At 45.9% G+C, this 24651-nt stretch overlaps 1 protein-coding gene across 6 annotated transcripts in view; it reads left to right on the forward strand.

The window, feature by feature from the left end:
• stard13a (StAR-related lipid transfer (START) domain containing 13a) overlaps positions 1–24054 on the forward strand; it is an 83092-nt gene extending 59038 nt beyond the window's left edge. For 5 of the 6 annotated variants that reach the window (XM_036523953.1, XM_036523951.1, XM_036523954.1 and 2 more), the window contains 13 exons: positions 8328–8399; positions 11033–11114; positions 13660–13723; positions 14873–16182; positions 16587–16757; positions 17955–18114; positions 18394–18592; positions 19422–19635; positions 21083–21197; positions 22053–22274; positions 22680–22897; positions 23285–23461; positions 23754–24054. In XM_036523953.1, the coding sequence (XP_036379846.1) occupies positions 8328–8399; positions 11033–11114; positions 13660–13723; positions 14873–16182; positions 16587–16757; positions 17955–18114; positions 18394–18592; positions 19422–19635; positions 21083–21197; positions 22053–22274; positions 22680–22897; positions 23285–23461; positions 23754–23871 (3122 nt within the window). In that variant the 3' untranslated portion in view covers positions 23872–24054. Of the gene's footprint in view, positions 1–4918; positions 4949–8327; positions 8400–11032; positions 11115–13659; positions 13724–14872; positions 16183–16586; positions 16758–17954; positions 18115–18393; positions 18593–19421; positions 19636–21082; positions 21198–22052; positions 22275–22679; positions 22898–23284; positions 23462–23753 lie in introns of those variants that run through there. The other variant, XM_036523957.1, reaches the window with a different exon arrangement.
• The last annotated feature ends 597 nt before the right edge of the window (positions 24055–24651 follow it).

The following is a 24651-nucleotide window of genomic DNA, read 5'->3' on the forward strand; positions in this document are numbered from 1 at the left end:
AATAATGTAATGTATTATCTTGGTGTATGCATGCATGAAAGCCCTCTCAGAGAGCTTTGTCTTTTGAGCCATTCAGTGTTGAAGCAGTTTTGACCTCCACAGGGCCTCATCCTATAGCAAAGTGTAGAAGTGCAGCAGCAGTCATGATGCACCTAGTACCTGACTTAAAGAGCGTAGATCTTCTAATGTCAAATGTTTTGAGCTCAAGGCGTTCTTTTCCATTTGAGCCAAGTGTGTATGCTTCTGTCCAGTTCTCAGGTCAAGTCAGTATGCGACATAGCATCCGTGCTCCTGCAGTTTCACTAACAAGGAGAGATTTGTAAAAACAGAGCACTCTGTGTTGAGCGTAGTCATCCATCAAATGTGTGTTTTCTTGAGTCACGCTGCTTATGATTTAGAACCCAAGTGCTGTCCGCTGTTTGAAAAACAAGTGAAGTGGTTTTCCACTGGCAGAGTTCTCTAAATATTTACACCATCGGGATGTTCTTTCATTGCTTCCAGGATGGGAACGCTGAGCGGAACCAGTCTGGGCTTCGCTTTATCGGCGCATCGCGTACAGTGCCGAGTTCTGACAGCGTGTTGAAACGTGTTGTACATGAAAGTGTGTTAAAACTGCTGAGCAAGAGATCTGATTGAAGACAACAATTTTGCACTCTTGCTAAAAAAACAGCATGTCAACTGTGTGTGTGTGTGTGTGTGTGTGTGTGTGTGTGAAAGAGAGAGGGAGAGGGAGCGAGAGAGAGAGAGAGAGAGAGAGAGAGAGAGAGAGAACCTCTAGCCATACAAAAATGAGGGTCCAGACCATAGGCGTTGTCACTCAAGTTCATAGGGCACTTGATAGATGAGTGGTGAATATGAGTGTGAGCACCTCAGCTGTGCCAGACCTGCTTGTTTTGCTGTTGGGATCCTGTGGACCAGCAGACCTGTTTCCCAGCAGTCCACAGCAGGTGCCCATACCTTATGTGTGTTTGGTATTTACACTCAGACTCAGTAAGGCCTGCTTTCTTTGAGTAAGTCCCACTCTTGTTTGAAGTCAAAGGGTATTATGTTAGGAGGTCAGAGGAGCAGGAAATGCTCAGAATAATTGGACCTACTCTAGGGTTCCTGTTCTGTTTGACTACAGAAAAAGCCTTCTCAACACTTAAAAAAGTGGGGTGGATTGCCTTCATTCACAGCACCAGCAGACTTTCCTGACTTGTATATTTAGTTGGTAGGGATTTAATGTTGCTTTCTGTTTTCAGATAAAGCCTCAGGTATTAAATGAAATGGGAAGTTAACCCTGGTCTTCCTGGTGTGGAATCTACTGGAGGTTAAGGTCTCAAGCATCTCTGAGCTCTCTCTGGGATTGGTTTTACTCTATCCCAGCCTTGCCAATGCTTATCTGTGGATGTGCATGGAACATGTAAATATCACCTGAAACAAGTAAGAGGAACTGCAAATGACAGAATAAACCTTTATTCATTATGTGACATGTCTGCTTTTGGGATTTCCATTGAGGCAACTATAAACTGGGCTGTTCTTGGTCTAAACTGGAAGAAGGAAAGAATTGTGGCTGAAATATTGACAGAATGGATTAAAATCACAAGGGGAAAGGGGCATAGAGCGATAAGCAAACGGTAAACCCTACTATGCTCTGAGAGTCACACTGCCAGGCTGAGTCTAGACTCACTGACCCTGCTTCATCATTCAACCATGCTCCTCCATTCATTCCTCACTTTCTTCTATACACCACACCCCTGCCCACCCTCAACCACCCCACCTTCGCCCCGTTCCTCCCCGCTCGTATGGTGACTGGAGTTCTGTGCCTCACAGCCTGATGACAGGCTGCAGGATGCCAGAGGAGACAGACCACAGGGCAAAACACCATTCTGAATTCCTCAGTTTTTCCATTTATTTCGGGAAACTTTCCCGTTTCCCCTGGCAACCTGTCTGAGGTTGGCTTAATCCTACCCTGGAAACAGACTCTGGTTTTATGACAGGTTTTTTGGGTTCAACTCAGGCTGTGAGCCGCTCTTTTCCTACCCCAGCTGTTTAATCACAGAGCATCTAATCACGTCCAATCTGAAACCCCTCCTCAAGAGAAGATTGAGAAAAGTGGCTTTGCATATGCAGAAAGGCTGTACAGTATTAAGCATATTTACAGAGCTTGTAATGTTTGCCCTTTATAATGAACAACTTCTGTTCTCCATCATGGCACCCTGCCTGTTGTCGCGTATCTGTTGGTAAGAATGCTGTGATGTGAATATGAGGACTTTGCAAGATTACTGAGTGGCACCTCTTTGTTAGGTTGATTGCCATGCATTGTATTTAGGCCGACGCCCACCAGGGGGCGGAGAGATGCCGGGGCTTGTATTAATTAAACTCCCCTCTGAAAACAGGAGACCTTTATTCCCACGACACTGGGGGAATGACTCGGGGGCACTTCAATATTAACTCAAGCTTGGCTTTGCCAGCAGCCTCGCTGCACTTCAAGTACTCCAAAACAGCCTTAATGTACTGCAGAATCCTATTGATTGCCACTGCGGTCAGGCAACCCACCAAATGTGTTTACTCTTATGGAGTGTATAAAAAGCTGTCTTTTTCTCCTCTCTCATGCTTTCTTTTTCCTGTTTACCACACAGCACTGAGATATTTTAGCTTGGACAGGGGCTTGGGAGAGTGAGAAAATCTGGTTTTAGGATTGTGATACAAGACAATGCGTTTTGTAGACCTGTGAGAAGCACAGACTGGGTCATTGTTGGCGACAGCTCTAGCCACTTGGTACATTGACTTTTTTAAGGCATGTCTGCCCCCTTCAAGTGGGATATTATCTGTTCTGTATAGAAAATTGTACAGAAAATGCTGCATTATAAAGAAAACGCTGGAATAAAGAGGGCTGCTGTCTTGAATGTCGTCATCCAAGGTATCTCTCATAGGGTCTGCGGAGCTGTCAGTTTGTGTGTTTTTGATCTGTCCACAGGCTCATGGTTTAATTATGGTCCAGTGTGTCTGATAAAGCACCACAGTCATGAATCACTGACTAGGTTGTTGCATGTGGGATGTGGGGTGAGCACAGTCTTTTCTGCTGCGTAAATAGCGCATGGTACCGGTTCGCCCATAAAAACCTGACGTCCTCAAGTCTCTGGCGATGAACTCTCCTGTTGTGGTTTTCTCAGTTGTGAAGTGGATCACAAAGCCCAACCAGTCTCAGCAGAAGACATTAGGGATCTTGTGTAAGGGTGTGACAGAGTGCTGTCACCACAGTTGAGTATGCGCTCTGACTGCCATGCCAAAAAGCCTGGCTCTTTGACGTTGTGGTCAAAGTGGCATGGTTGGTACCCGGTAGACCCGGGTTTGAGGCCGAGTGGGGTGACTGCTCTTGCCCTTCGCTACAAAGGGCCAAAAGAAACTTCGTGAGATTGTACCCAAAATATAGAGCGCGCGCCTCAAGCAAAGGTTGGGATTTCACGTCCCCAGTCCTGTTACGTAACAGCTGTTCCCAGAATACAGCAGCATGCCAGCAGAAATGAAAATTACTGCCGTCAAGGCAGCCTGCGGTATGCTCGGAAGCAGTTCTCCAGATGTATTGACTTGCGCTTTTTTCCCTGGGAGTAAGGAATAAATAGAGGAACTGGAGAAGTGAGATTTCATCTGGATTGAACAGGAACATTTTTAACAGCCCCCCCCCCCTCCCATGCCTACCCTTGGGTCCTGAAGTTTCACCCCATTTAGTCTTAGTCTAAGCCTCCCCTCTTATGTTTTGGAAATCTTAATTAGGGCTGCATATTTTATTATAATGGCTGCCATATGTTACAGAGGTAGTTCACAACTTTAAGCTGTTATGGAGAGCCCTGTAATTCTGTTCTAACCTCAAAGTGTGCTGCATATGTCCAGTGAACATTTGTGTTACATGGTTCTCTCTACGTGCAGAAACGCAACAGGTTTTTTCTTATATTGTTAGGAATTACCAGGAAAGAAAGTTGTTAAATATGAGTTAAATACTTAAATACTGAGGAAGTCCCCATCCCAGAAGTTTGTAAGAATGACATACAAGACCCTCACCAGTTGGTTGTGTAGATGGTGTCAAATATTTTTAAAGATTTGTAAAATACATCAGAGGAGGACAGAAATGAACTGTTAGTAGAGACTTTTAGAGACTGTTCACACGAACAGTGCAGAACAAAAGTACATGTCTTGCAGATATTGTGTGTCAGCGCTCATGTTAACAAGGACAAGCTGTGGAAGTCGAGTCCCACTGCATGAGTCAGTGAATTGCGGTTTCCGATAGTTCATATTGCATTTTCCCACTTCGGCTGTCTACGTTTTTCCATTCCATAGCTCGCTGGGACAACATTTGGACTTCCCCGTTACCCCCCCCCCCCCCACCCCCAAGAGATACGGCATCTCCCAGCACTCTGTCATTATGCTGTTCAACACTGGTGTGAAAGTCCTGTGCTCTCACCACTGCGTTGCACGATTAACCCTGCACCGTGAAGGTAGGGAATGGTGGAGACAGGCTCTTGTACACAATAGTGAACACTGTGAGTTTGGAAACCCAGTCTTGCGGAGGATTTGACTGCGTCTCATGAAGGCAAAAAGGGTAAATGAAAATTTCATGCTGTAGACGTCATACACCCACCCCTCCCCACCACCCAGTACTGGCACATGTTACCAAAAATGTGCTGAGAAGGGGACAGGGAGCTGTAGGGATGTGAGAGAGAGAGAATAAACAGAGGGAAAAAAGCAAGAGAGAGGCTGTAAGGAGGCTCTGTAGAGAGGGCTACTGAGAGGGGGCAGGGGACAGAGAGAGGGGAGGATGTAGCGGAGCTGGGAGTTCGTGCGTTGTCCCCACAGTTGTCAGGAATTCGCCGCAGTGTGGGAATGGGGATGCTCAGATTTGTGGAGGCTTTGGGAATTCCCTTGAGAGAGCTACGCTTGTCAGAGCGTGACCGAAGGATGAAAATCCCAAGTGAGTTATTTTTTTATTTTATTTTTTTTTGCTCAGAGAACACTACACATATACATTTATGTTTGTGTCATTGCACAGACAAGTTTTAATGAAGAGGGAGATTATTTATTTGAAGTAGAAGTGCTTTTCATAGCTTGTGCGTTATTTTGAACTGAAAAGAAAATATGCAGAGAATGTAGGTTACTTAGTGTAATGGTTGGATCACAGTTATGTCATAATCTTTTGTTTAATTTTCTTCTCTTTTGTTAGAGTGCACTCCACTGTAAGAAGTTTCCTTTTGTTAAGGTGCTTATTGTGTATAGTTATTTTGTTTCTGTTTTTCACACATTCTGTTCTGCATACATATGTATTATACTGCATGTGTGTGCATGTCTGTGTGTGTGTTTATGTATCTATATTGATAGATATAAATATAAAGATAGATACAGACCTGATTTGAATAGCTGTAAATAGTAATCCCCATCTCTGTATCCATGGAAACTTGCTCCGTCCCCTTATTGTTTGGAGAGGGTTTAATTTAGAGAGCTGCTTTTCCCATATTGCTTGCTTTGTTTATGGTAAATCACTTTGCCCAGTTGTGCTGTTCAGTAGTCGACCTCCTGTTATTAATAGTAAATGCAGTAAATGCACCCCACACAATGTATTTCTCCATATATATTTCACCGCATAAAGGGGACACGGAATGATGAGCTTGGTTGTGTTGCCAGCATTTTTCCAGCAAAAATGGAGAAGGTGAATGCCACAGATTGTGAGGGGGGCTCCGAAAGCTAATATGATACAATCCCGCATGGAGACTGTCCTGGAAGCGTACCAGAACTCTCCTCCTGAGGATGCTGTCGCCACAGCACCTTTGGCTGGAGTTGCGTAATGGAATGTTCCTGCACACAGTTACGTAAGCCCTGCGAAGGAGGGGAAGGTGCGCGGTCTTCCTGCCTCACGAGCGATAGGCGCTCCCCAAGCTGCTGTGGGCATTCCGGCCCTTTATCTACTCCCTGTACTGGGTTTCTCTGCCTTTGTGCTGCCTGAATCGCACACTGTACACAGTTTCAAAAAGCTTTAGTCCCCCGTGATAAATGCTACTTCCCTCCGTGGCATGGTGCCAGCCAGCCCGGTCTTTTATGCCAGAGATTCCCTGAGGAAAAGGGGCCTTGTGCCGAAAGTCTGGCCGTGTAGTGTTACTGGATGCTGAACATGGTGGAATTCCCGGCTCGCTGCCCTTGTTCCCCACAAAGCGCCTCCTCGGGGAGGTGGGACGGTAGCCTGCCTCAGGGGACCCAGGTGCAGTCCTAGAATGCATCCTGAGAGGGCCAAGCCCATGGAGAATGAAGCCTTGTGCCAACCTGCCATTGGTTCAGGCTGAATCTCAAGGGTCCGCCTCAGACTGTACTGAGAGAAATAGGTTAAGGGGATGTAGCTTCACAAAGGGGGAAGCATTTATCAAAGGACGAATGCGTCAGAGCTGGAATTCGGAGCGTCTCCATAGGTAGCCATAAGATGAAGGCTTTCATCATGCATTGTGCCTGTTTGTAGAGCAGTTCCAGCCCTTATCGAATTTCCACTCATTTGTCTATTTGTAAATGTAGTGCCTCTTGCTGAATACCCATTAATGCTGTTACATCAGAGCTTAATGAAACATCAGTAGCTGTCACTTTCCTGCTGTCTGAGGCTAGAATGCGGTTCATTCCGAGCAGGAGCTACGCTTGCTCTGTGCTGCGTTGCCCGTGGGCGTCTAGCGATCATAGGAACCACGCAAGATCGGCCAGGGAGACGGACGTGTTGTTGGGCACCTTCGCTGTCAAACCCAGCAAGCAACCCCCTGCTGTGGCACTCAGACTCCGTCTTGTCGGGGTGCACAGGTTGTGTGCCATGCGGGTGTGCGTGTTCAGCTGTGTTAAAACAGTCAGATCATACAGGAAGAGGAGAGAGGGAAAGCACTGTGGAGGTGTGTATGCCGTACGCTCAACACTGAATATGGCTTATGAAGCACAGCTCTTGCAGTGTCCTGCTTTGTGCAGTCACCTTGCTGAATGGGATTTCAAAAACATTGTTATTAATATATAAAGTACTGTTTAGGGATTTTGTAAGTTTGTGTTGATGGTGTTAGTGGGTCTATTCAAAATGTTCTGACTCATAACATATACAGAATTGTGGAATAATGTGCAAGTCCACAGTAGTGGTAAAAATTCTGTTCAAGTGTTTCATAGTTTAAAAGACAATATCCAGTATTAGTTAGTTCACCTATTAGTTCATAAAATAATGCATGTCTTTGTGATACTTGACTTTCATTAGTTCAAGTCAAAATGACAAAAAAAATAAAATAAAATAAATAAAATATGCTGAAAAGTACATTTGCGGTGAGTGTGGTGTATGTAACAGTAAGCTGGTAACAGCTATTTGTATCAGTTTGTTATTTACAATTAAATCTCAGCACATTTTTCCATTGGCCACACACATATGGAAACATAGATATATTTGCCGCATGTTTATTGGTGAAAGTGAAACTTGGCCTTGAGGTTAAACTCACACATTCCTTGTACCTGTTGAACTCCTGACCTATTTGTATTGTCATGAGGATATTGTACATTGTATATTGCACGTTGTAGATGTTGTAGATACAGTGTTGTGTTGCAGTCTTAGAGCCGGAGCCAGTGCCAGGATTCCAGAATGACTGAGAGGATTTAGGAGCTAGGGCGCTCTGACTGAAGTGTGGCTGTCTGCTTTCCTCATCATTTCCATACTGAAGGGAAACGAGTGCAGCATGTACCAGTGAAAATCTGAGACAGGCCAAGAACAAGTGGAGCAGACCTTTCTTACATAAGCCTCTCTGCTTCTCCGCATTTATCCACAGCAAAGAACACAGGTGTCAGATTTTGAAAAGCTGGAGCTATCTGTTATCCACAAAGTCTGACAGAGGTCAAGCTGCCTTTGTGCGTGTATTCTCTCAGATGTACTTCTGAATATATCACATCAGTTCCATGATTCTCTCACTGTACTTAACAACTCTCAGGGAAAAAGTGAAGTAAGTTAGTAATAACAGTAAATACAGTTTTTGTAATGATGGCCATGACTGATCTTGTAACTTTGGGATCACTGATTTGTCTGTATCTGTATGTATTTTTGTGTTTCTGGGTGTATGTGTGTGTGTGTGTGTGCGCACGCACGCACATGTGTACATGCATGCATTTGTTCTCATCTATGAGTGTCTGTATTGGTGCATATGTGCACATGAATGTGTACGTGAGTGAGTGTGCCTGTGTGTGTCTGCGTAGTCCTGTGTGTGCATATGTGCAGGTTTATGGAGATGTGTGTGTGTGCACGTATGCGCGTGGGTCTACACCACATGGCAGATGAGGCTAACCTTTCCCTCACTGTATTTCAGAAATCGAGGCGAAGGAGGCATGTGACTGGCTACGGGCAGCAGGCTTTCCACAGTATGCTCACCTCTATGAAGGTAAGAGTCCCATATTTGCAATCACTGTGAACACAAAGCCATTAGTGCTGGTAGCAAACAGCCATTAACACCCTCAGCACACGGCCATTCACACACCACAGCCTTCTAATGCAGCAGCAGCAACAAAAGATCAAAAGAGTCCTTATGCCTTTGATTATTGTGTTTGGCAGTGTGATTTAAAACAACTCTGGAAAATGAGCTAGACTAATGACTGAACAATCACTCTAAGGAAGGGAACAAAAACCATAAATTTGTTGTAGCCCCCAATTCCCCTACTGGTGATGATGACTGGGACTTCCAGCTGTAATTTTTAGTTTTAAATGTGCGGTGATGACATGAGAGGTATTTGGCTCCCCCTCTGTACCCGCTACAATGGAACAACCCACCCTGCAGTAGTGAAAGCTCCATTTACACAGCTGTCTGCAGGCTGCCTGACGGCCAGGCTCCTCTTCAACTGGTGCCGGTCCACAGAGAGCTATTTCCAGGCTGGAGCTGCTCTCCAAAGAGAGAGGTCATGGGAAAAGGCCTCAGTTATCACTGGCTGAAAAACACAAAGTCTTCCCTCAGACCTCCACCGCTCACTGGGCCAGGCCACAGGAGGGTCAAGGGTTGAAGAGTCTCAGTGTGCAGGGGGGAAATTTCTGCCCTCATATATATTAGTGTGTGTGTGTGTGTGTGTGTGTCTGTGTGTATGTATGTGTGTCAGCGAGTGTGTGTTAAAAGGCAGATTGAAGCACTCATAGCATGATCAAATCAAAATGGAGGTCTACATTACCCTGGCACACAGAAAATCAGAATGGTCATTCTTGAGATATCAATATCTTGAGGGGGTTATTTGGCAAACAAGCCGCCATTTGTTTTGCTCCTGTTCCTTTTTCTTTTATTCATGTTTGTCTAGCATACGTAATCTTGACAGCATTGCAAAGTCTCTCTCAAATTAGTGACACTTACTGGTCACAGTCCACAAATGTGTGTGAAATACACTTTTTGTTACTGTAGGTCCAAAGTTAAAATGATCCAGCACATTTCATACATGTCAATAACATTTCAAAGCATCCTCTGTGATTTATCTCACTTTTGGTACATGTATCATGCATCGGCTGTATGCGTGCACACTTTTTCAGAAACGTTAACGGCTTTTCACAGCTTTCACTCTCTCAATTTTTTCACTCATTAGTCATAGTCCACAGCCAACTTTCATTCTTTCTTTCTTGGGATCTCATATTTGGTGTATTTAATCAGCCATGGATTGAAGAGATATGCAAACTGCTTGTCGTAGCTCTTTGTCCCTGGCAACACCAATCCACAACCAGTATGGTTGCAAAACATACAGATAGAGAATGTTTGAATAACCTTTAATAGCATTGCCTGACATAATCTGGCAGTTTCTTTTCATATTGTCTAGATGTGCATGAAATACTTCTCATTGCCCTTGGTTATAAGCCCTGTCCTACACGGCTGCCAAACATTTTTCACACATGTATATAAATTCTTAGACTACTGACTTACTCATCTTGATTTGATGCACCTATCAGTACTGTTTATGGAGAAACTGCTTTGCTTAGCTCTTGGCCCCTGCCAAGGCATAATGTAGCCATAGTCAAGCACAGTTTTGTTTCATAAAAATATGTAAGCATCGACACATTAATCTCATTTCTGAAACGTTTTCACCAGCGTGAAACTCACACTTTGGCTGCGGTCTCTAGCTTTTCACTTGAATTTCAAGCTGCGCAACTCATACGCAGAAATAGTCCCTGTAATCTCGCGATTGTGTGGTTTATCCTTTTAAGATAGCGCAGGCGCATCCCCGCCATTCCCTCTCTGGAAAAGAACAAGCCATCCTGTGGATCTGTGGTCCCACATGCACGAGTACTGTGAGTCCCCACAGCTGAATCAGAGTTAATTACACCATATAAAGGCAATGGAATGCAAGCTGCAGTGGTCTGGATTCGGAGTCGCCGGTTACGTAAGAGCGCGACCATACCTGACCCAAGACGTAATGCCTAAACGAGTGGAAGCACCACTTTCAGGCAAACCCTGTCTCCCCTCATTAAAATATAGAATGATGCTCCTACTCTCACACCTGCTGCTGGAGTAAAACATGTTGCTTTCTGTTCCGAATTATGTTCAGCAGGCTTTGGTGGTGTGACTGTTTTGTTTTTCCTCTTACCTTGGGATATTTTGTCTGCTGCTTCAGTTTGAGCCGGGATGAAAATCTGATTTGTAATGCAGTTAACAAGGAGCTTGCTGACGGTTGAAGCAAAATGTTTTAGCGTTCTCCAATTCTGATCTGTGCTTTGTATGTGTAGAATTAAACACTGTCATGAGTAAGTGGTATCTTTGTGGGAAACAGTTGCAGGTTCTGTTCATTGTGATAGAACAATGGAGTGATGAATAAAATTGTGGATGGAATGCACCTTTTTTCAAATTTTCTTTCATTGAGAAAAGTTTTCACTGATTTTTTTTTCTTATCAACAGGCAGATGGATTTTATCTTGAAAAACACATAGCCAAAGGGCATACACAACAATGTGCTTTTGATAGATTGTAATAAAATGTGAGTCCCACAATGTGTGGTGAGAACAAATAGGATAAGAACGGCCAGCTGATCTCTCCTCTGCCTTCTCTCCACAGATTCTCAGTTTCCCATTGACATATCTGCTGTGAAAAAGGATCATGACTTTCTTGACAAAGACCTTGTGGAGCCTCTTTGCCGGTAAGGAGACAAACCACCTGTAACAGGATTACAAGTCAGCATACAGTCTAAAATTTGCCATAGTAAATTCCATATGATAAAAGGCATTCATATTGCCATTACCTTAAACTGGGCCATCAGGTTTAGTGTGTCAAATCCAGCCTGGAGGCAGATTATATATACTGTATACTAATGCCATGAAAGGCCTAACTCTTAACACCTACAGGACCTGAAATGTATCCACTCTCAGAATGACAAGCATGTTAATCACTCTGGTCTGCCAAATGCATTTAGCTTCGTTCAGTGCCATCCTGAATATCAGAGCTGATTTAATCACCAAAGAAACTGACATGCTACCTACTGAAATGATTAGATTTACAGAGAGACAGAAATAAGCCGCTGAAAGTAGAGCTTAGATAGTGCACTCCTGTGTGCTGCATAAAATGAGATTTGTTGTTTCATAACTTTGTTTTTGGTCATGGTTTATCTGTGGTACCAGAGCAGGAAGTCATACATCTCTACATCAAAAAAAAAAATTCTGTTATGGAGACTAAAATGTGAGTGAACCGTTTTTGCGTATCTTGCTTACATTTATCTGTTGAGCAAATCCAAAATGACAAAATTGGAAGTGTACGCGCTGTGAACTTTTTTGGAGCTGAACTTCCTTTTCTTTGTTTTGGTAAGGCTTTGAATCCACATTCACAAACTCAATTTGAAACAGCAATGAGTTACTGAGGTCAATGTGAAAACTGGGGAAGCTGGTGGAATAATGGAGAGGGTCAGTGGGGCAGCTTACAGGAGTATGTCACTTTCCTTAAGAGTGAGTTCACGTTATGCAAATGGAACTCAAGTGAAATGAGTCTTATTCTCCCATCTGCAAATTTTCCGGCACATCCAACATCCAACCACAGTCCAGTGCAGAAGTGCTGACAGCGACAATTCAGAAGGTGGTTTTCCATTCAGATTCTGAGTTCTACTTACTGGAAATACTCTTGCTTAATTGTCAGGTCAGTAGCCCTGTGAATAGATTTCGTGAGCCAGTCACCCTGCTTTTCCAAAGATAAAGTGTGAATGCTGTGCGGGTCCACCAGTCCATGTCATATGGGTCCTGATCTATGCATCTGTGTCAATTATCAAAAAATATTAGAAAGGAATTGGTGTCACATCACAAAAATACAGATCTTTGGTTGGATCACTGTGCGAATTGTGTCACCTATCACATTAATTATATTCAAATGGAGCAGCAGTTGTGTTTTGCATTCATGAATAGTGTGAGTGAGAATTCCACCCCAATGTTAATTTCACAATTCATAGACAACTGTAGAAGATGAGGTACTGTGACCCCAAACAACTGACAGACATCTCACCTTAACTCTTAGACAATAGACAGGAGCAGGAGCAAACAGAGCCCCCATGAGTGAGGGTTCCACTCTGCCCTCTCTGTTGTACCTCTCTGCCTAGAAGGGGAAGGGGTCTGCCCCCCTCTCTTTTCGCGGTGCAGCGGGCTGCCTGTTTGACCAGACGGTTGACCCGAGTGGCTACTGTCACCACCTCCACCTCTTTGATCCCTCACCCCTTCCTCTGCACCACCGCACTCTGACCTGGTATTCAGGGGCCTCTGTGCCTTGGGGGGGGATTGGCTTACTCAGCAGATGTCTGTAGGTTACGCGTGTGTTTTTTGGGGGGTGGGTTACTGTGAGAGCTGCTCTGAAACTGAGAGATGTGAAGACTCTGAGCAGGTTCTCTCTGGAGGAGGGTTGGGTTAATTACAGTATTAGGGAGATCTGATGGCTTTACTGCCAAAGAATATGCTTTATCCCCTGAGAACAATACAGGAGTCATAAAATGCAGCAATTATGTCACCACATGTGGTCTTTTGTCAGGGCTCAGGTGAATGGAATTCTTTTGCCTCATTAGTGTGGAATGGCTTTTAATTTTTGAGGCTTTACTGGGAGAAAAAAAAAGTAAATCGATGGTTTTATTCCAGTTGCTTTCGGGGGACGATTTGAAACAAACACCTAAACTGAGTTCATCAAAAAGGAATGTCAGGGAAAAGTATTTAAGACAAAGATTTTAAGTCTTGACAAGAACACCAGGGATATCCATCTCTCTCATAGTATGCATGCATTTTTTGTGTTTGAATGAACTGAACCCTCCCTAAGAGGCAGGGCTGGGCTGGGTGGGGTGGGAAGTGCAGACCAGGCTGTGCCGAATGTTAAGCGCTGAATGCTGACATCAAAGGGCGGGAGATCACCGGCTCTGCTGTTGTCTTTGGGCCCTTGGTAAAACATGCTGTTACTTCGTGAACCTCCGGGAAGGAGTAGCTACCGCCGTACCAACCCCCCTCAGCTGCTCACATCCACTCAGGCAGAGGGGAGGGAGACAGGGAGCCTGGAGCACCCAGCAGTTAGGCTTAGCGAGACTTTAGATGCAGGGGAGAAGAGGGGAGTCTGCTGCATGTTTGGGTTTCTGCCGTGGAGGTGTGAGGAGGCGGTGGAGATTTAGGTTGGCTGGAGGAGAGAAGCGTGAAGGGAACTGGCTGATTTGGGGACTCTCTCTATTTCAGGCGGCTCAACACGCTGAACAAGTGCGCCTCTATGAAACTGGACGTGAGCCTTCCCAAAAAGAAGGTGAGTGCAAGCCAGTTTCCACCTCAGTCATTATTATTGTTCACACAGCTTATGTCACCTAACCTCAGGATTGTGATATTACTGTTGCAATCTAAATAAGCACGTATGGTTTTGTTTCAGATGTTATGCAGATATGTAATGTTTCATTTCTGCATTTGCTACCATTCAATTCCTTTGTTGTTGTGGATGATGTTATGTTCATGATGCTATGTCGTCATGTCCCACTGAGATGTATTACAAGTCTAATTTAAGGGCAAAGAGGGCTTCTTGGAACACTTTTCTGTCAGTCATATTTACTCACACCCAAAACCCTCTCGCTTTGGCTATCTTTCAATCTGCAGACAGTACAGTACTTTAATCCTAAAATGTTTTTTCTCGCTAAAGTTTACGTAAGTGTCAGATTACCACACAGTCGTTAGTGATGGCCTGAAGTGGTGTCTTGGCTCTGCATTACCAGTGATATTCTAGAACACTAATGTACTGTTGGGCCTTCTAAAGACAGTGTTCAATCCGCATTTTCTCAGTGCTTTGAGGAAGAATCAAATCCTCCTTGTCCCCCTAACCTAGTTGGAAGGATATCTGAGAGTATTGTTCCTTTGTTATGTCTGAGTCTGTTCAGTAAATAATGTTCCAGGGTTTATGTTCTTAAAGTTGTTCTTTCACCCCTTTGGAATTTGGCAGATTAGCATTAATGTGTGAGGATGTCAGTGCCTCTTTTTTAATGTGACGGGTTTATGGGTGCATTAACGTGTACATGATATTTTCCTCTTGGACTTGTGGACATTTTTGCTGCAATAGAGCAGCTCATTTAAAAGACCGTTGAACTTTATTAGACATTTCAAAATGAGCATGTGCATCTTCTGTTAATTTTCTGGTATACAGTACCAATCAAAAGTTTGGGCACGTCTACTTTTTCTTTATTTTTACTACTTTATTCTACTACTTTAAATCCATTCATAGGCATCAACTTCCCTATTTATAGTTGTCTAAGAAAGAAAATTCAGGTATTTAAGCATAAGTCTTTAGATCAAAATATCTTAATCAGATGTGTCCACACTTTTGACTGATACTGTATAAAAAAAAGTTGAATTCTACCTGTGTCTCCTGGCAAAGATCATCTGGGATGAACTGCATTTTTTTTTATATTAGAGTGAAGACTCAGATGAGGAAGACCTGTTTGCAATCAGTAACAGATGGACCTTTGAGTGGAGCAGCCGGCGGTGGTCCCGACTGCAGGACATCGACTGTTTCCTGGGGGGCGTAGAGAGGCAGCACGCAGGCAGCGTCGGTGGGGGGCTGAGAGCGGCGGCCAGCAGCGAGAGCGTGCTGACGGACCTGAGCGAGCCCGAGGTCTCCTCCCTGCACAGCGAGAGCAGCGGGGCCAGCGGGCACCGGGACAGCCCGGACTCCGCCCCCGGCATGCCCGACTCCACCTCCCTCACCCTGCCGCAGGTGCCCAGGGAGATCCCGCACTACGGCTCGCTGCCCGCCAAGGGCGGCCGGCACGGGCGGACGCGCGCCAAGGACTTCCTGCGGCGCATGGAGGTGCTGCGCTCGCGGGGCAAGCCCGGCCACAAGGCGCTGGTCATCAGCGCGCCCGTCCTGCAGCAGGAGTCGGAGGCGCTGCGCACGCTGCGCTGCGTGGAGATCATCAACGGCGAGGCACACCCGCCCCCTGGCGGCGGTGGCGGAGGCGCCCCGCCCTCCCAGTCCAGCGGCGAGGGCAGCGGCCCCTCGGAGACCAGCGGCAGCGCGGTCAGCACCCCCTGCCTGAAGGAGCGGCGGCCTCACCGGGGCGTCCACAAGCGCAGCGGCATGTACCTGGAGGACGTGGACGTCCTGACGGGGGGCCAGGCCAGGCGGGCCGGCGAGCAGAGCCGGCGGAGCAGCTTCCGCTCCTACGAGGACCTGGTGGTGCACGTGCCCAAGGACCACAAGCCCGGCACCTTCCCCCGGGCGCTGTCCATCGAGAGCCTGTCGCCCACTGGCGGCGGGCCGGTGAGCTGGCGGGCGGGTGTCCTGGGCGCCGAGCCCCGCTTCCCCCTCGGCGCCAAGGAGCCGCGGCCCGTCACCCAGTGCTGCCCGCGGGGCAGCCGGATCAGTGTGTACGACAACGTGCCCGGCTCCCACCTGTACGCCAGCACGGGCGACCTCATGGACCTGGAGAAGGAGGACCTTTTCCCCCACCTGGACGACGTACTGCAGCACGTCAGCGGCCTGCAGCAGATTGTGGACCACTGGTCCCAAAACGTGCTGCCGGAGGGCGGCGTGGGGGGGGCATCCGGGCTACAGTCCTCCAGCCAGATCACGCTGGACTTCGAGGGGAACTCGGTGCTGGAGGGCCAGACCACGCCCAGCGACGGGGACAAGGACGGGGTGTCCCTCAACGACACGGACTCGACAGAAATGAGGGAGAGGCGGGACTCGGGGGTGGGGGCGTCACTCACCAGGCCCACTCGGTGAGTTAGCGCTTCGCGTGTCTGCATCCGCTGTGCAGTGAGCATGAGATGTTCTGTGTCTCTTACAGGATTTATGTCCCCTCAGGAGCTCCATTTGTTTTAATACAGATTAGTGCAGATTAAGCCTGTCAGTATCCCCTCTGCTGGCTGGACAATATTGTGGATATCCAGCAGGCTGTGACGTAAATAGGATACACTTAACATAAACATGTAAACAAAATATCATTATATAATCATATCATTTTGGAAAAAGGGGGATGTGAATCTGGCTGGTTTATTGAGCAAGAGCAGCATATTTGCAGGCCTTGTCTGTGTCTGCAGTAACTGCTTCAGTCAAAGCTTCATCTTTGAAAACACAGTTTAAACATATTTATGAAAACCATGCCGTTCCCTGTGTTTCCCAGACTGCGCTGGCCCAGCTTCAGGATCTCCAATCACCTCAGCCAATCAGGGGCTTCGCTGCAGATCACCAGCCAATCAGCTGCCCAGCTCAGCTTGCTGCAGAAGTTCTCTTTGCTGCGCCTCACTGCAATCATGGAAAAGTATTCAATGTCCAACAAGCATGGCTGGACCTGGTAAGAGCAGTGGGGGGTGGTTGGGCCTAAGAAGAGGCGCACTGAATTTGGGTTATTGTTCTCAAACCTCCACCAAGGCCTCATGACTTTTACATGAAGGCTTCACTGTTACACTACTACGCTATGATTACATGAGCGTAATAAATAAATGGAACTGAGTGGTGTGGGTTGTTCCCTCGCCAGCTTCACCCTAAGTGCTTATTTTTAAAACTGAATGTGTACGTGCTGTATCTACATACACTGCACAATTACATACTGTAAGCAGAGCAGTCTTCCAGGTCTATTTTAGTCAGACAGTGATGTGAGCCAGCCATGGACAGTCTCCAGCTGGAATGATTGTGTATGGGTTGCAAGCACATATGTGTATACGTTGGGGGTCTGACAGGTCAGACTGATGGTTTCCCTCTTATATCACGGCTCAGTGCACTCTTTTCCTACTCGTTTCCCAGTGGCCCTGAAGTCTGACAGACATGCAGACAACATGTGTCATCTGTGTCTGTTATCTGTATGTCCACCCACTCCTGTTGTGTGTGTGTGTGTGTGTGTGTGTGTGTTTATATCTGTATGAGAGAGTGCTAGGGTCTGTTGTGACTTTAATGGCTACATTGATTATCTGGCTTAATATGCATCCTGGTAAGTGTTAAAAAGTATGTGATTGTATGCATGTATCTTACATGTACGTATGTATCTAAACTGCAACCCTTACATGAAAGTGGTGTACCTTACGGCAGGAGCTCCCACGGGTGGGTACTGCTCCATGCCGTGTGTCCGCCTGCTGTTCGTCTCCTTTCACTTCCTGTCTCACACCATTCCTTCCCCTCCGTCTGGACATCTCTCCTGTTTTTCACCCTCAGTGGAAACCAGTCTGTCTCAGTATCCAGCCAGTTATGTGCGAACCAGCAGAGCATGAAATGAGAAGGGCACTGATGCGGTGGGGGGGGGGCAGAGGGGAGATCCTATGAACTGTCAATCAGGCATTACCAGGCACTACCATGTCCCCCTGTTTGACAGCAAATGCACAAACACACACACACGCACACAAGCATGCACACACACAAAAGTGTTTGGTCTGTCTGTCTCTGCTGCTGAAAGCCGGCTAGTCACCCTGGCCTGTCCATCAGAGGAGGAGGAGATGCAGGGTCTTATGTTAGACGCCGAATTCATAATGACCTTTTTGCTGTGCATGGTCTCCCTCAGGTCGGTCCCTAAGTTCATGAAGAGGGTGAAGGTGCCGGACTACAAGGACAAGAACGTTTTTGGTGTCCCCCTGATTGTCCACGTCCAGCGGTCTGGTCAGCCACTACCCCTCAGTGTGCAGCAGGCCCTGCGCTACCTGAGGAGCCAATGTCTGGACCAGGTGAGGGGAAACCATTTGTCTTACCACTGATACAGTGGAATATTATTTGTTTATTCATATAGGAAATAGGAAAGTAGGAAAGTCATCCTTTCAGTAACACTTAATTAAAGTGGGATGTTCAACACAAGCCTGCACTTCACTTGGAGTAAAAGCTCTGTTACAATTCCATTTCCTAGGTCTTACATTACAATGTAAACATGATGAAACCGGTAAAAAAAAAAAAGGTAAAAAAAAAAAGTTGCAGAAAAAGTTCTAACATGCTTTGATTCTGATTTACAGGTTGGTCTTTTCCGAAAGTCAGGAGTGAAGTCACGCATCCAGACGCTGAGACAGATGAACGAGAACTCACCCGACAACGTTAACTATGAGGACCAGTCAGCCTACGATGTGGCGGATATGGTGAAGCAGTTCTTCAGAGACCTGCCAGAGCCACTGCTCACGAGCAAGCTGGGAGAGACTTTCCTGCACATCTACCAATGTGAGAATGTAGACACAAGCACACACACACAAAACACACACACACACACACACACACACACCCACAAAACACACACACCCACACACGCACACACAAACATGCACAGATGCAGTCAAATATACAAAGAACAAATGAACAGCACCCCATAATCATTCTCTTGCACTGGGTCATTTAACACTCACGGAGTCTTTCATTTCAGTACTAATTCCTCAGGCTATTTTGTCACATATTTAGTGTTTGAGTCTGCAAACGCATTTAATTAGTGACAAAAGCATACAGTGTGCGTCGTGTTTAATGATGTGGCTGAACTTACACACTCATGATAAATCTATGCCGGGTAAAGCTGCTTTAATCAGTATGTTCCTTTTATTGTGTCCTCACAGGTCACCATTATGAAAACCTCCTGTTTCTGTCTCTCTCTTTTCCCAAGCTACTGTATATGTCTCCTTCTCCCTCTTTTGATTGTGCATCTCCCTTTTTCTCTTCCCTTCACTCTCCCTGCACTCACGCCTCTCTTTTCTCCCTCTTTTTCCTTCTCTCCTTCCCTTCTCCCCCTCTTTTTATTTCTCTCTTTCCTTCTGTCCATCTCTCCTTCATCTGCTTCCCCTCGTTTCCTCTTTTACCTTCTCTCCCTTCTTCCATTATCAGTTCATCTCAACTCACTGGGCTTTATTGGCGTGACTATTTACAGCATACTTTTGCCAAACCAAAAAGGATTCTACAAACATGAAAATACATATAAAACACACAAATTAACCATTCATGGCCTGATCTATATATGGTAGCACAGACGGTAGTAATCAAGCGATGAATGCTTCCTCCCTCTCAGACGTGCCGAAGGACCAGCGCCTGCAGGCGGTGCAGGCTGCCATCATGCTGATGTCTGATGAGAACAGGGAGGTCCTGCAGACGCTGCTGTGCTTCCTGAGTGACGTCACCTCCTCCGTGGAGGAGAACCAGATGACACCTATGAACATTGCCGTCTGCCTGGCGCCCTCGCTCTTCCACCTCAACATTCTGAAGAAGGACAACTTGTCACCCAGGTAACGTCCCCCCGCCCCCCCCCAACACACACACACACACACACACACACACACACAAACCCTTTATTCTGTCATCTGTCAGGGCAATAGATTACACTGTGCACTCAGCCATCATCTCAGGGTCGACCGTGGGCTTGCAGATCACTACTGTTAACTTCTATCCCTGTTTGCCTTACTTACTGCTGCAACCTGCAGTTATAGAACATTTTCCTAGTATTCATTTATCTGTCTGTACATAGACCACTATTGTTATGCTCCACAGACCCTCCTTTCCTTTCCTTTCACCTTCATGATCCGGTATCATAAGGTTTGCATGTCCAAAGAACAGTCCCCGCTTTGCATGACTTCCACAGCTGTGCCAGGGCAACAGTTGCAATGTTAGAGATAAGTATTCTATGATGGACAGCATGGAGTGCTTATTTGCAAGCTTGCTTTCTTTCTCATTGATGTGCTGCATAACACATCCCATTAAATATGGAATCTGAAATTCTTGTTGGTTTTGCTGTTTGGAGTCTTTACTGCTAAACACAACATCAGAATGACTGCAGTTTTGGAAAGCATGATGGATATTGTATTACATTCTAGTCTAAGTTATTGACATTATCTGCTTAGCAAACACTGTTTTCCAGAGCAGTTCATTGAATTATGTTAAGTACTTTGAACAAGTGTACAGTAGCCCACCTGGAAAGTGAATCAGCAAGCTTTGGGTTAGCTTCTGTTTTTGTACAGTGAAACCATAACCATTGTTCAAGAATATTCACATACAGGCTACTGTGCATCAGCAAACTGAACCATACAAATTAAACATTTTTTACCAATCCTACTTCTACATATTTTGCTGCCACATGTGACTATTCTGTGTCTTTGCCCATATTAAAAGCAAAATGGGGACCTCACAGCTGCATTTGAGTATTGTGGGAACACAGCCCCTTGTCCTCAATTTTCCTGAGGGTTGTGTCAGATGACACTTTGTGAAAATAAAGTCCTTGGTTCTCCCCTAGTTAATATTCCCTCACTGTCATTAAGACTCCATAGAAAGGGGCTTCAAAGTAACCACTCCATTTTCCCTGGCTTGAGGGGAGTAGTGAGAAAACGACTTGAAAGCCTCGTGAATACAGACGCCTGCACTGCAGTGCATTGTTGTTAATGGTTCTGGCATTTTGCTGCAAGGTGCTCTTTAAAGGCCCAGAGTTTAATGAGATCCTGCTGTGTACAAACAAACTCTCCCTTATAATTAAACTACTAATTAAATCGCTGTCACGTTTTTTTTTTGTTTTTTTGGTGGAAGCTGTACAAGACGGAAAGAGGCACACACAGCGTCCTCAGAGAGGCTGTGAAGGTCACGTGCTGGGTGGGGCACGCCGGCAGGATGTGGGTGTGGCCCAGGGGCGGGGCCAGGCTTGGGGTCTCGTTCTCAGTTGGTCTGTCACTCCCCCTTTCTATGCAGGGCCATGCAGAAGAAGTATGCCACAGGGCGACCAGATCAGAAGGACCTGAATGAGAACCTGGCTGCGACCCAAGGGCTGGCTCACATGATCACCGAGTGCAACCGGCTCTTTGAGGTCAGGGACACTGATGTGTTATTCACACCAATGCTGGGGGGGGGAACCAACCGCTCCTGCAATTTGCATATTCTGAACGTCCTGGAAAATCCACGTGACAAGAAATGGTTTGTCATCGACCGTATCGGAAAATGGCCTGTTCAGTCCTGGAAAAAAAAGTCATTTTAGTCATGGCCGGTATCAGAAAGTTCCATGCTCTCTTACCCACAATTCAAGAATGTACCATATGTGTTTCCTGTTAGAAGAGAACACTTTGCCTGACTTTGTGATTGGCTGTATAAGTCAAGGAATTTCCTCTGAATTCACGTGAGACCAGTCTGTAAGCCTATGCATTTAGACCACAGTCCCATTGCCGAGGCTCATTACAGTGAACCTTCACTAATCCTGGGAGACACATTCTAGAGAAATAGAGAATGGGGAAATCGCCTAATACTGAACTGTACCAATAATTAAAGCTCATGGGGGATTTCTTTCCCACTCGTAAAAATAAGTGTAAAAATAATCTAATAATGCAACAAACAAATGAATAATATATATATTGATATAAATGCTATAAAACAAGTAGTCTGTAAAATAAATGTAAGAAAATGCACGTTAGCCCATGAATGGCATGAACTTGAATTCAGAAGACTGGAAATAGTTACAGAGCTAGGAGACTCTTAGATTAGTTTGAAAGTAAAAAGAATATAGGGTTTTGTGTCTTTATTGACTCCTTATATGGCTTGTGTTGTACTCTGCCTCACTTGTAAGTCACTTTTGCCAAATGAATAAATGTAAATGTAATGTAAATGTATTTGGCATTGGCTGCTCCCCCTGTCTCTGAATACTCATCCCTGTCTGTTCTGCTTCCCGCAGATCCCGCACGAGATGGTGACGCAGTCGCGGAACTCGTACGTTGAGGCAGACCTCTCTGCGCCCTCGCTGGAGGAGCTGTGCAAGCAGCTGGAAGAGGAGGACGGCTCCTACCACACCCACGTGGACGGGCTGTTCCAGAACCTGCTGAGAGAGGCCCGAGATAAGTCCAAAGTCTGGGTGTCCTGCCCCAGCGCAGACAACACAGAGGTGTACTACAAGAAGGTGAGCCTCACGCACTCACAGAAACACGCATGCTTGCAAGCACACACACATATACTGTATGTATGCATTAACGCATATGGCCACATTTACATTTTTAAAAATTTCTAAAAAATGGTTTTACTTTATCGTTATGAGTTATTGTGTGTAGACTGATGGCCAAAACAATAAATATAATCCATTTTAGATTACGTCTGTAACACAAGAAAGTATGAAAAAAGTGAAGGGGTCTTTGCAAAGCCACTGTACACACATATACTCACATGCGCACACATGTACAAACACACGCGTCATTAGGCCACCCACCACCACAAATCAGAGACTGGAAGAGACTGTCTGAGATACGCTGCCCCCACCTCCATTCCCTAACACCTCACCTCTTCGCCCCTGACCCTTGTCCCTCCTCAGGTGGGGGATGGTAACCCCCTGCGGCGGTGGCGGGTGATGGCGGAGGTGGAGGCCCCGCCCTCGGTGGTGCTGAACCGCGTGCTGCGAGAGCGCCACCTGTGGGACGTGGACCTGCTGCAGTGGAAGGTGATCGAGACGCTGGACAAGCAGACGGAGGTGTACCAGTACGTGCTCAGCCGCATGCCCCCGCACCCCAGCCGCGACTTTGTGGTGCTGAGGTGAGCGACCCGCCCCGCGGATGCCAAATCAGATGACCCCTGCGAGCACTGGGCCAGGAGTTCATGTCTGGACCTGGACCCTTCGCCATTTTACACGGGTTGCTGTAAAACAAACAATGGCATAAATGGGTTTCAGGAGACATCTTGGCTGAGATTATCTTGAATTACTCCAGTAAAATCCAATAATCCGTTTGAATAACAACATTTGCTTTCCCACATCTGCATCGAATTAGCAGTGAAATATGATTTCTCAGTTGATCTTGGTTCAAAATAGAAATGTGCTGCTGTAACCCTGATTTAATTGGATCCATTATTCACTTCATTATTAGCAGGCTCTGTCAGCACTGTGGGACTGAAAGCTTGACTACCTCTGTCTGCCTGGAATAGGTCGTGGAGGACGGACATGCCGAAGGGCACCTGCGCCCTGGTTTCGGTATCGGTGGACCACGAGGACTCCCCGGCCATGGGTGGGGTGCGGGGGATGGTTCTGGAGTCACAGTACCTGCTGGAACCGTGTGGCTCAGGGAAATCCCGGCTCACTCACATATGCAGGATTGACCTAAAGTGAGTGTGCGTGGTCTTTACTGAATTCTCTTCATTTCAATGCTGAGTTGCCGTATGGATGATCAACAAAGGACACATACTTGCTTGGGCAGTTTACTGCTTAGTCTTATGTCACAGTTCAGATGAATGATTTCCCGGGCGGGGAAATTTGAGAATGCGTCTTCATTTTCAAGCTTAGGTGTGTTGGAACTAGAGCAGTTAAATGTTGTGTGGACCCATAAGGTGATGATGTCACAGAACCGATGTAACCTGGTAGCTATCGTCACTGTGCATGTGCTGTGCTGTGTTTCAGAGGAAGGGCTCCTGAATGGTACAACAAGGCATTCGGGCACCTCTGCGCCGCTGAGGCTGCCCGCATCCGCGACTCCTTCCAACCGCTGGACAGCGACGGGCCGGAGACCAAGATCTGAGCCGAGACTGGGACTAAGACCAGGGGTGTATACAGGCAGGCACCAGGTCCAAAGTGTGGACATGTGGCCCGTGGACCAGTGGGTTGTGAGCAGAAGAGCCCATCGAAGCACCCTTCTTTTGTTCGGACACTCTAGCACTGGAGCATTACCCCTCAGCCTGCGCGGCCCCCCCTCATTAGTGTGTTTGTGTCATCCTTAATTAATATTATTATTGTTGTTATCTATATTCTACAATGTCTAGGACATTTAAGCATTTCAGAGCTTCTGGGAAGCATGTCTGTTTTATTCATTTTAAATATAAAGCTATACGTATATAAATATATAAATAGTGTATGTGTGGTTGTTTCTATTTCTGTGTGTAGATATGTGCATACATAAATGTAGACTGTACACAGTGTAAATATGGAAGGCTTAATTAGCAGGATTATCTGTTTTTATGCTTATTATGTTGACCTTCTTGCCACATCAATATTGTATGTACAAAATGATACCAAACTGTAAGCTGGCTTTACTATGCTCCTTCAGTACTGTTTGTGTCTGAATGGTGTATGTTCATTTGACTTGAGCCCACTGGTTTGTTGGAGTTAAATATCATGGCTCTAAATGTACTGGATAATGCTAAAGAGCGGAGAACAGGGTGTCTGAAGACATTTTTTTAATGAAAATATTAAAAGTCCTCAGAGTATAAAAACTATGATTGTGACCTTTTTTATTGTTATTTGACATTTGGATTTGTAATTGAAAGAGTATAGAGCATAAAGTATAGAGTAAAGAGTATAG

The sequence above is a fragment of the Megalops cyprinoides genome, chromosome 3, assembly GCF_013368585.1.
Source record: "Megalops cyprinoides isolate fMegCyp1 chromosome 3, fMegCyp1.pri, whole genome shotgun sequence".
In the NCBI taxonomy this organism is placed as follows: domain Eukaryota; kingdom Metazoa; phylum Chordata; class Actinopteri; order Elopiformes; family Megalopidae; genus Megalops; species Megalops cyprinoides.